Source organism: Aethalodelphis obliquidens, unplaced genomic scaffold (genome assembly GCF_003676395.1).
Source record: "Aethalodelphis obliquidens isolate GAN/ISIS:26980383/991018 unplaced genomic scaffold, ASM367639v1 scaffold121, whole genome shotgun sequence".
Lineage (NCBI taxonomy): Eukaryota > Metazoa > Chordata > Mammalia > Artiodactyla > Delphinidae > Aethalodelphis > Aethalodelphis obliquidens.
The window spans coordinates 817,443-830,701 of NW_020838065.1; the positions used below are offsets into that span (position 1 = coordinate 817,443).

A 13,259-nucleotide genomic window follows, 5' to 3' on the forward strand; every position below is an offset into this window, starting at 1 on the left:
GAGCCAGCGTGTCACAACTACTGAAGTCCACATGCCTGGAGCCCGTGCTCTGCAACCAGAGAAGCCACCACAATGAAAAGACTGCACACTGCAATGAAAAGCCTGTGCACTGCAACAAAGAGTAGTCCCTGCTCGCCACAACTAGAGAAAGCCTGTGCAAAGCAACGAAGACCCAACACAACCAAAAAAAAAAAAAAAAAAGTAAATGGATGCGGATTTCCCTGGTGGTCCAGTGGCTAAGACTCCATGTTCCCAATGCAGGGGGCAAGGGTTTGATCCCTGGTCAGGGAACTAGATCCCACATGCCTCAACTAAAGATTCCACATGCCGCAACTAAAAGATCCCGTGTGCCGCAACTAAGACCTGACACGCCCAAACAAATAAATAAATATTTTTTAAAAGTAACTGGATGGAAAAATGTACCATGCTAACACTAATCAAAAGAAAGCAAGAGTAACTCTATTAATTTCAGACACAGCAGACTTCTAAGCAAGAAAAGTTATCAGGAATAAAGAAAGGCATTACATAAGGATTAAGTCTCCTAGAAGACATAACAATCCTTAATGTGTATGTGCCTAACAAAAGAGTGTCATTGGTGAGGCAAAAAATGCTAGAACTGCAAGGAGAAATAGATGACCCACTATCACAGTTGGAAATACCAACCCCCTTCTATCACATATGGACAGATCCAGCAGGCAGAAAATCAGTAAGGATATAGTTTAACTCAACAACATCATCAATCAATTGAATACAATAGACATCTACAGACTACTCCAACTAGTAACAACAGAACACACATTCTTCTCAAGCTCACACAGAACATTCACCAAGACAAACCACATTCTGGGCCATAAAACACACCTTAAATTTAAAACAAGAGAAATCATGCAATATCTATACTCAGACCACAATGGAATTAAACTAAAAATCAATAACAGAAAGAAAACAGGAACATCCCAAAATACATGAAGATTAAACAACATACTTCTAAATAACTCATGGGTCAAAGAAGAAATCTCAAGAGCAATATAAAAATACTTTGAATCAAATGAAAATGAAAAATGCATCTTATCAAAATTTGCAGGCTGCAGCAAAAGCAGTGCCTAGAGGAGAGTTACAGCATTAAATGCATACACTGGAAAGAAGATCTAAAATCAATCATCTACGTCTATACCTTAGGGCAGGGGTCCCCAAACTCTGGGCCGCGGACCAGTCCATGGCCTGTTAGGAACCGGGCCACACAGCAGGAGGTAAGTGGCAGGCAAGTGAGTGAAGCTTCATCTGCCACTCACCATCACTTGCATTACTGCCTGAACCATACCTCCCTGAACCCCAGTCCGCGTAAAAACTGTCTTCCAGGAAACTGGTCCCTGGTGCTAACAAGATTAGGGACTGCTGCCTTAGGGAACCAGGAAAAAAAAAAAAAAAAGTAAATTAAGTACAAAGTAAGCAGAGGGCTTCCCTGGTGGCGCAGTGGTTGAGAGTCCGCCTGCCAATGCAGGGGACGCGGATTCGTGCCCCGGTCCGGGATGACCCCACATGCCGCAGAGCGGCTGGGCCCGTGAGCCACGGCCACTGAGCCTGCGCGTCCAGAGCCTGTGCTCCACAACGGGAGAGACCACAGCAGTGAGAGGCCCATGTACCGCAAAAAAAAAAAAGTAAGCAGGAAAAAAACAAAGAATTACAGCAGAAATCAATGAAATTGACATCAAGAAATAAGTAGAGAAAATGAACCAAACCAAAAGCTGGTTCTTTAATAAAAAGAAAAAACATCAATAAAATTGATAAATCACTAGCTAGGCTGACTAAAAAAAGAGAGGGCACAAATTACTAGTACCAGAAATGAAAAAGAGGACATCACTACAGATCTCATGGGCATTAAAAAAATAATAAAGGAGGGCTTCCCTGGTGGCGCAGTGGTTGAGAGTCCACCTGCTGATGCAGGGGACACGGGTTCGTGCCCCAGTCTGGGAAGATCCCACATGCCGCGGAGCGGCTAGGCCCGTGAGCCATGGCCACTGAGCCTGCGCGTCCGGAGCCTGTGCTCCACAACGGGAGAGGCTACAACAGTGAGAGGCCCGCGTACCGCAAAAAAATAATAATAATAAAAATAAATAAAGGAATACTATGAACAACTCTATGCCCGCAAATCTGATAACCTAGATGCAACAGACCAATTCCCTTTGAAAGACACAATCTGCCAACACTCACATGAAAAGAAATAGGCAGTCTGAATACACCTATATCTATTAAAGAAACAGAATCCATAATTAGCCTTCCACAACTAAAAGCAACAGGCCCAGATGGAGTCACTAATGAATTCTACCAAACATTTAAGGAAGAAATTATACAAATTCTATACAATCTCTTTCAGAGGACAGAAGCAGAGGGAATACTTCCTAAGTCATTCTACATGATCACCATTAAACCTAACACTAAAACTAGGCAAAAACATTACAAGAAAACTACAGACCAGTATCTTGCATGAACATGAACACAGATACAAAAATCCTCAACAAATAGTAGCAAATTAAATCTAACAATGTACAAAAAGAATTATACACCATGACCAAGTGGGGTTTATCCCAGATGTGCATGTTAGTTCAACACTGAAAAATTAATTAATGTAGTGCAACACATAAACAGAACAAAAAAGAAAAATCACATGATCATATTCAACAGATTCAGAAAAAGCACTGGACAAAATCAAACACTAATTCATGATAAAACTTCTCCATAAACTAAGAATATAGAACATTCTCAACTTGATAGAGAATATCTATAAAAACGCTATAGCCAACATCATACTAAATGGTGAAAACTCAAAGCTTTCCCACTAAGAACAGGAAAAAGGCTAGGATGTCCCCTCTTATCACTCCTTTTCAACACTACTAGACATACCAGCTAATGCAATAAGACAAGAAAAGGAAATAAACAATATACAGACTAAGAAAGAGAAAAATAGAACTGTCTTTGTTCACAAATGACACTATCATCTAAGTAGAAAATCCAATTGAATCTACAAAACAATTCCTGGAACTATTAAGTAATTATAGTAAGGTTATGGTACACAAGGTTAGTATAAAGTGGCCAATCACATTCCATATACCAGCAATGAACAAGTGTGATTTGAAATGTAAAACACAATAGCACTTACATTGGTAATGAAATAATGTACAAGATCTATAAGGAAAACTAGAGAACTCTAATGAACAAAATCAAATAAGAATTAACTAAATAAAGGGATATTCCATGTTCATGGATAGAAAGACTCAGTAATGTCAAGATATCAGTTTTTCGCAACCTGATCTGTAGATTCAATGCATTCCAAATCAAAATTCCAACAAGTAATTTTGTGGACACCAACAAACTTATTCTAAAGTTTATATGGAGAGGGCAAAAGATCCAGAATAGTCAACACAATATTGAAGAAAAAGGACAAAGCTGGAGGGCTGATGTTACCTGACTTTAAAACCTACTACATAAAGCTACAGTAATCAAAACTGTGTGGAATTGGTGAAAGAATTCTGGTCAATGGAACAGAAGAGAGAGCCCAGAAATAGACCCACATAAATATAGTTGCCTGATTTTTACAAAGGAGCAAAGACAATACAAGGAAGCAAAGGGATTATCTTCAACAAATGTAGCTAGAACAACTGGACATTTCATATCCCAAAAACTGAATCTAGACAAAGATCTAACACCATTCCCAAAATTAACTCACTGGATCATAAACTGATACGTGAAACACAAAACTATAAAAGTACTAGAAAATAACATAGAAAACCTAGATGACGTTAGGTATGGCAATAACTTTTTAGATTATATTTAAAGGCATGATCCAGGAAAGAAGTAAATAAGCTGGATGTCATTAAAATTAAAAACTCCTGCTCTGCAAAAGACAATGTTGCAAGAATAAGAAAACAAGCCACAGACTGGGAGAAAATATTTGCAAAAGACATATCTGATAAAGGACTGTTATCCAAAATATACAAAGAACTCTTAAATCTCAACTGTAAGAAAATAAACACAACTAAAAAGTGGGCCAAAGACTTTGACAGACAACTCACCAAGATGATATACAGAGCAAATAAGCATACGAAAAGATATTCCACATCATATATCATCAGCAAAATGCAAATTGAAAAAAGGAGATATCACTGCACAACTACTAGAATGGTCAAGTTCTGGAACACTGACAACACCAAATGCTGGTGAGGATATGGAGTAACAGGAACTCTCATTCATTGCTGGTGGGAATGCAAAATGGTATAGCCACTTTGGAAGAGAGATTGGTGTTTTCTTATAAAACTAAATATACTCTTAGCATACTCAGCAATCATGTTCCTTGGTATTTACCCAAAGGAATTAAAAACTCATGCCCACCCCAAAACCTGCAGAGAGATGTTTATTCCAGCTTAATTGCCAAAACTTGGAAGCAACCAAATGTCTTTCAGTAGGTGAACAGATAAATAAACTATGGTAGAGCCAGACAATGGAATATTATTCAGTGCTATAAAAAAAAAAAAAAGATTTACCAAAGCTTGAAAAGACACAGAGGAAACTTAAATGCATATTATTAAGTGAAAGAAGCCAATCTGAAAAGGCTATATACCGTCTGACTCCAACTACATGACATTCTGGAAAAGGCAAAACTATGAAGACAGTAAGAAGACCAGTGGTTGTCACAGATTGGCAGGGGAAGTAGGGTAGGGATGAATAGGTGGAGCACAGAGAATTTTTAAGGCAGTGAAAATACTGTTTGATACCATAATAATGGATACATATCATTATATATTTCTCAAAACCCATCGAATGTATAACACCAAGAGTGAACCCTAGTGTAAACTACAGACTTAGGATGATTATAATATGTCAATGTAGGTACATCAATTGTAACAAATCTATCACTTTGATAGGAGAAGTTGATAATGGAGGAGGCTATGTATGTGTAAGGCTATGTATGTGTGAGGCTATGTATGTGTGAGGCAAGAAATCTCTACCTTGTCCTCAGTTTTGCTGTAACCTAAAACAGCTCTAATAAAATGAAGTCTTAATGAAAGTTATACACACACACACAAATACAGGCTGAGAATTTTCCAAAGTAAATAGAGATCTCAAATCAGACCTCAAATCACAGATCCAAAAAGACTATCAAGAAAAATACATTCCATGACCCCAACAAAAAATTCATACCTAAATATTATATTCAAACTGGTAAAAAAAAAACAAAGATACAGACTACATTGAAGGAAGCCAGAGAGAAAAACATGTTACATTCAAAAGAACAAAGATGAGGATTAAAGCCAACTTCTCATTAAAAACTCTGCAACCAGAATATAATAAAGTGACATCTTGAAAATGATGAAAGAAAAAACTGTCAAACCATATCCTATAGCCATTTCTCAAAAATGAAGGAGATTCAATCTACAACTTTCAGTAAAAAGGAGAACTAAGCAGAACATCAAGTAAATAGAAGACAAACAACATTATAATCCAACCAGACCAAATAGATATCTACAGAACACTCTATCCAACAGTTGCAGAATAAACATTTTCCTCAAGTGCACATGAAATATTCTCCAGGATAGAACATATGATGGTGATAAAACAAGCCTCAACAAACACAGAAAGATAAAAAACACACAAAGCATGTTTTCCAACATAATGAGTGAAATTATAAATAACAGAAGGAAGAAATTTGGGGAATGGACAAATACGTGGAAATTAAATAAAACACTAAGTAACCAATGGGTGAAAGAAAAAATTACAATGGGAAAGTAGAAAATACTCTGAGATGAATGAAAATGAAAGTATGTCTTAAAAACTTAAACGATTTAGCTAAAGCAATACTTAAAGGGAAATTTACATCTATCTAATGCCTATATTAAAAAAGAAAGATCTCAAACAAATAACCTAAACTTCCACCTTAAGATACAGGAAAAAAAGAGCAAACTAAACCTAAAGAAAGCAGAAAATAAACAAAATAATAGAGGAGAAATTAATTTAAAAAATAGTAAAACAAGAAAAATCAATGAGATGAAAAGTTGGTTTTTGAAAACTAAAAATATTGGCAAACTTTGAGTTAGATTTGAGCAGGGGGAAAAAGAAGACTCAAATAACTAAAAGCAGAATGGCAGTGAAGACATTACTAACAAATACAAAAATAAAAGCAAACTGCCAAAGCTGACTTGTGAAAAAATATAAAAACTGAACAGAACTACAACAGATAAGAAACTAAGGACTTCCCTGGTGGTGCAGTAGTTAAGAATCTGCCTGCCAATGCAGGGGACACGGGTTCGAGCCCTAGTCCAGGAAGATCCCACATGCCTCAGAGCAACTAAGCCTGTGTGCCACAACTACTAAGCCTGCACTCTAGAGCCCACACGCCACAACTACTGAAGCCCACGCGCCTAGAGCCTGCGCTCCACAACATGAGAAGCCACTGTAATGAGAAGCCTGCACACCGCAACAAAGGGTAGACCCTGCTCACCACAACTAGAGAAAGCCCACAATGAAGACCCAGTGCAGCCAAATATAAATACATTAAAAAAATTGAATTAGTAATCAAAAACTATCTACAAAGAAAAGCCTAGGCCCAGATGGCTTCACTGGTGAATTCTGTCCAACAATTAAAGAAAAATAATATTAAATCTTCACAATCTTTTCCTAATATAGAACAGGAGGGAACAATGTTCAACTCATTCTATGAGGCCAGTATTAGTCTGATACCAAATCCAGACAAAGACATCACAAGAAAACTACAGAACAATATCTCTTATGAATGTAAATGCAAAAATTCTCAACATAATGTTAGCATACCAAATCTAGAAGTAATATAAAAAGATCACACACTATGACAGAGTAGAATTCATCCCAGGAATGGAAGGTTGACTTAACATATGAAAATCAATTAATACACCAAACTGACAAAAGACAAAACCCATATGATCATCTCAATAGACAAAGAAAAAGCATTTGACAAAATTCAACACCGCTTCATGATAAAAACATTTTTAAATGGTTATAAATGGTTAAAGTAGTATATTTTATGTTATGTGTATCTTATAATAAAAATATTTTTAATAAGCAAAGAAATGACCAATAAGCACATGAAAAGATGCTCAACGGGGCTTCCCTGGTGGCACAGGAAAAAAAAAAAAACCTCAATGAGATACTATTTCACACCCACTAGGATGGCTGTAATGGGGGAAAAAAGAAAAAGGAAAATAACTGTTGGCAAGGATATGGAGAAACTGGAACTCTCATACGATGCTGGTGGAAATGTAAAATGGTGCATCCATTTTAGAAAGCAATCTGGCAGTTTCTCAAACAATTAAATATTGAGTTACCATATGACCCAGGAATTCCACTCCTAGCTATATTACTCAAGAGAAATGGAAACATACAGCCACATAAAAACGAGTACTTGAATGTTCACAGCAACTTTAGTCAATAACCAAAGAGGAGAAACAACTCAAATATCCATCAAATGATGACTATATAAACAAAACATGGCACAGCAATATAGTGGAATAATATCTGGCAACAAAGGAATGAAGTACTAATATATGCCAAAACACAGATGAACCTGAAAAAATTAAGTACAAAAACCAGTCATGAGAGACTACATATTATATTATTCCATTTATATGGAATGTCCAGAATACGCAAATCTATAAAGACAGAAAGTAAATTAATAGTTGCTTAGGGCTGGGTGGGATGAGGGCTTTGGGTTATTGGATAAGTGTATAGGGTTTCTTTCTGGAGTGATGAGAACATTCTAGAATTAGACTGTGGTCATGGTTACACAACTCTGTTAATATACTAAAACCCACTGTATATTTCAATGATGAAAGTATTATATGATGAATAAATTGAGTGAGTTATATCTCAGTAAAGCAATTACCATAAAAATGGAGAAATACATTTTCAGACAAAAATAAAATAGAGAATTAATTGGTCTACGTTAAAATAAGTGATAAAGGAAGCTCTTCCAGCAGAAAAAACATGATACTGGACAGAAACTGGGACCTACACAAAGAAATAAAAAGCCCTTGATGGCACAAATAAAGGAAAATATGGAATTGTTTATTTCTTACTTCCATTCCTCTGAAAGTCATTTAACTATCTAAAGCAAAATAGTATCAATGTATTGTGTGTTATAATATATGCAAAAGTAAAACGTATGGTAAAAATAACACAAAGGAGGGTAGAAAGGAATCAGGAGTCTTTATATTAGGGAGTCTTTATACTACGTGTAAAACAATATGACATTATTTGAAAGTAACTGTGATTAATTAAACATGTATACTGTAAACTCTAGAGGAACCACTAAATATTTTTTTAAAGAGATATAAGGTAAGTAAATAGTAGAAATTAAATGGAATCATAAAATAATACTCAACAAATTCAAAAAAAGAACAGAAAAAGAAGGAACAATTGGAACAAATAAACAGCTTTCAATCCAATTACATCAATAATTACATTAAATATAAACGTAAAGGACAATTAAAAAGACTGAAATTGTCAGGCTGAATTTTAAAAAAAATTTAAAAGACTAAGACTGGGAAAAAAAGCATGACACAATTATATAAAAACGTGAAACACAGACAGCAAGCAAACAACTATCAACAGTCTACCAATGGTGACAAAAACCTAACTATCAATTGATAAAGATTACTGCACCTCAAAAAGTAACTATTATCAATAATTCTCAAGACTGAAAATAACTTGAGTACATTCAACAGATCTAACCATAGTGACAGCCACCTCTAGATATAACACAATGATTTAGCAACAACAACAAAAATTATGGTTAATTTTATAAGGCTGAGAATTATACCTTAAATCACCAAAATTCAAATTAACAGTGAAAAAAATCCTTCTTTACCTTCAATCAACTGTTGTAATAATTTCAGCTAGTTATCATAGTTTTGAAAACTTCACTGAAATAAACATCTCACATGACATTAAAATGCAAAAATATAGTAATTATTAAACGACTTCACAATTGAGTAACAAAGTCAGAAGAGAAAAAACTTCCAACGAAGGATTTTTCTGATACTGTGATTTATAATAATAAATATGTACCTAATCTTTGCCCCTGGTCCTGTCACAGAGCTCCTAATACCCTTGGAATTTCCTCAATGAAAAGAGCAATAAAGGTGTCTTTTGTTATTCGTAACAATCCCCTCTTCGGCACACCAGAGACTATGTTAATGAACTTACTTGTAGAAAGCCCCTAAGGATGGGGGCTGGTCGCCAGGGGGAACCAACCAAGGTATTAGAGGATTAGAACTTTCATTCCAACTCCCCAACGTCCAAGGAAGGGAGAGGGGCTGGCTGGAAGTTGAACCAATGGCCAATGATTTAATCAACCATACCTGCATAATGAAGCCTCCATAAAAATACCTGAACTACAATGTTTGGTGAGCTTCCAGGTTGGTGAATATGTGTGTGTACTGGAAGGATGACATACCTGGACAGGACATGGAGATCCTCACCCCTTTTCCTATATCTTGCCCTATGCATCTCTTCCATCTAGCTGTTCCTGAGTTATACACTTTATAACAAACCAGTCATCTAATAAGTAAACTGTTTCCCTGAATTCTGAGAGCCATTTTAACAAATTAATCAAACCCAAGAAAGGGGTCATGGGAACCTCTGATTTATAGCAAGTCAGTCAGAAGCACAGGTAACAACCTGGAATTGCAACTGCCGTCTAAAAGAAGGGGTAGTCCTGCAGAATTAAGCCCTTAACTTGTGGGATCTGAGAGTGTCAGATTTCCTTAAATTGTAGGGCACCCAGTGTCTGCCAGAGAGCTGGAGAACCGCTTGGTGTGGGGGAAAAAAAACCCTACACATTTGATGACCAGAGTGAAGTGTTAAGAATACGGGAAACACACAGAAGAGTTTTTCCCTAAAAACTTTAATGAACAAAAGAGTAAAACACACCATTATTGGAGCCACTAAGTGACTTTCTAAGTGTTATCTGCGTTATTGATGAGGAAACAGAGGTAGGCTGAAAGTAGTGGCTTGCCTAAAGTCCACACAGTAAGGTGGAGCAAGGATTCAAATCCAAGTGTGCCTAACTCTGAAGGTCACATTTTTAATTTCAACATTGTCTTTAATAAGTCATTTATATATGCTATAGGTTAATTGTGATCCCCACAAATTTTAATGGAACCCAGAATTAACAGGAAGCACACACAACCTTATTCAGAGAAACCTCTTCCTAATGAAGAAACCAGTGTCAGGTCTATGATTGTTGTAATTTCGAAACCATTCTCAACACAAAAATGAAAACATACGTGCAATTTTTCTTTTAGCAAAACACTTTGCTCTATTCAACTGTTTTGTCTTCATTTTCTGCAATCCATTCTCCTCCTTTGGTTCCTGTTGCAAAACAAGAAATATGATCAGGGTGACTGCCATTAAAAGTAGTACTCTTTCTACCTCCTCTACAGCCAACAGAGGCCACTGAGCCTCTGAAGAATCAGTGGTGGTTTTAAATGTTCAAAGAAAACATCAGAAAAAGATTCTTACGGTAGAAAAAGGAAAATGTAGACTCAGAACCGATAAAAATTAAAAATCATAACATACTGACATAATTATCTGTCATATACAAGCTCATGTAAAACTGGTCCATCTGCAAAATACCAGCAAGTACGCATTCAAGTTCAGAGAAAGCTTGATTCAAGGTTTAAAAATCAATAATAGGGCTTCCCTGGTGGCGCAGTGGTTTAGAGTCCGCCTGCCGACGCAGAGGACACGGGTTCGTGCCCTGGTCTGGGAAGATCCCACGTGCCGCGGAGCGGCTGGGCCCGTGAGCCATGGCCACTGAGCCTGCGCATCCGGAGCCTGTGCTCCGCAATGGGAGAGGCCACAGCAGTGAGAGGCCCGCGTACCGCAAAAAAAAAAAAAAAAAATCAATAATAAAGTTTAAACTCAGTGCAGAGTCACTTATTTTAAATCAGTACTTTAAAAAGCAACAGAACTGAGGAAAAGTATGCAACATATTTATCAGATAAAGGGCTAATTTTCCTTATATATAGAGCTCTTATAAATCAATACAGAGACCAATATTTAACCTCCTCCCATAGACAAAGAATATGATAAAACACTTCATAGAAAAACATACACAAGGGGCTCATAAGTATGTAAATCGTAACAATTACATAGATACTTTTTTAAACCTATATTAATAGTAAATATGAAAATGTTTTATAAAACATTTATTGTGGGGAAACAAGTACTTTCATACCACTGATGGAATACAATGGATGCAAATCATTATTTTGTGTACCTGGAACTAATACAGCATTGTATGTAAATTATACTTCAATTACTGTGTGTGTGTGTGTGTGTGTGTGTGTGTGTGTGTGTGTGTGAACACTGGGAGGAAATGCATCAAAATGCTAATGGTCGGACCTCCTTGGTGGTCCAGTGGTAAAGAATCTGCCTTGCAATGCAGGGGACGCAGGTTCAATCCCCGGTCAGGGAACTAAGATCCCACATGACGTGGGGCAGCTAAGCCCTTGTGCCACAACTACTGGGATCACGTGCCTCAATTACAGCCCATGTGCTGCAAACTACAGAGCCCACGCGCTCTGGAACACGCGTGCCACAACTAGAGAAGAGAAAACCTGCACACCACAACTAGAGAGAAGCCCACGCACCACAATGAAGAGCCCACACACCACAACAAAAGATCCCACGTGCCTCAACAAAGGATTGTGCATGCCACAACTAAGACCCAACGCAGCCAAAAATAAATTAAATAAATAAATAATAGATAAATCTTTAAAAAATAATTAAAAAATGCTAATGGTGGTTATGTCTAGAGGGTGGGGATTATGGGTGATTATCATGTTTTAGTTTAGGCTTCTATGTATTTCTAATTGCCTGCAATTAGGTATTACTTGTAAAATCAGGAAGAAAACAATAAACGTCATTAAAAATGAATAAAAAAGAATACAGACAAAGGTGATCCAATAAATGTATAATTGGGGTCTCTAAAGAAGAAAACAAAACAATGAAAAAGACTAACATAAACACTATAATCAAAAAACAATTTATAAGGGAGAAAACACCTGAATCTACAAACTGAAAGTATATACGAGTTACCTGGGAAAATGGACCCTGAACAGTCAATTTCCAGACATATACTAATATACCTATCTCACCCAAGAAAAATTTTTAAAGCATGCAGACTAACAAAAAGGTCTAATTACTTACCAAAAAAAGGAAAATAAACTGGACTTATGAAATGCAACATATAAAGCAAAAAAACAAGGCGGCCGCATTTTAAAGAAACTCAAGGGAAAAAATATTTTTTTAAACCAAGCATTTTGGATTCCAACAAGCAGTCTTTCAGATATCAAGATTATACAAAAACAGTATCAAACACATAAGAACTCAGGAAATACTATACTCACAAGGCCTACCTGTCAAATCTAATTAAAAACAAGCACTATTCAACTAAAAAATGATTTTAGAGAAACTTGGCAAAAGAACTGATAGTGAATATTTAATATATTAAATTTTGGAACTAAGACTAAAAGTACAGGTGAGAACAGAAAAAAAGCATGTAAATATTATATGCAGAAATGATGCAACTAATAAATGAGAGAAGACAGAAGTGGAAAACAGAATAAGTTCATTGACTATTGCATGCACTATAAGTGAACGTCAAAGGATATTATTTACAACTGACAAACCAGATCATAGAAAGCTAAATTTTTAAAAATAAGGAAGAAAGGAGCTATAAAAGTCATTAATATAAGATAAACTCTGGGCTCCCCTAGTGGCTCAGTGATTAAGAATCTGCCTGCCAATGCAGGGGACACAGGTTCGAGCCCTGGTCCGGGAAGATCCCACATGCCACGGAGCAACTAAGCCCATGTACCACAACTACTGAGCCTGCGCTCTAGAGGCCACGAACCACAACTACTGAGCCCATGCACCACAACTACTGAAGGCCATGCACCTAGAGCCCGTGCTCCGCAACAAGAGAAGCCACCACAATGAGAAGCCCATGCACCGCAACAAAGAGTAGCCCCCACTCGCCACAACCAGAGAAAGCCCATGCGTAGCAACGAAGACCCAACGCAGTCAAAAATAAATTAATTAAATAAATAAATTAAAAGAAAAAAAGATAAACTCTAAAACAAAAAACAAAATTATAGAAAGAATAATTCCTGTAACATGGAAGTGAGTATCTGTTACCAGTGGAGGGTGAGGGAGGGAGGGAAGTA

General features: G+C 36.7%; 1 protein-coding gene across 6 annotated transcripts in view; it reads right to left on the reverse strand.

The window, feature by feature from the left end:
• Window positions 1-13,259, reverse strand: part of UIMC1 (ubiquitin interaction motif containing 1) — a 126,004-nt gene that overhangs the window by 77,466 nt on the left and 35,279 nt on the right. For 5 of the 6 annotated variants that reach the window (XM_027098187.1, XM_027098189.1, XM_027098190.1 and 2 more), the window contains one exon: window positions 10,314-10,398. The exons of the other annotated variant lie outside the window; for it this stretch is intronic. In XM_027098187.1, the coding sequence (XP_026953988.1) occupies window positions 10,314-10,398 (85 nt within the window). The remainder of the gene's footprint in view (window positions 1-10,313; window positions 10,399-13,259) is intronic. 6 annotated transcript variants of the gene reach the window in all.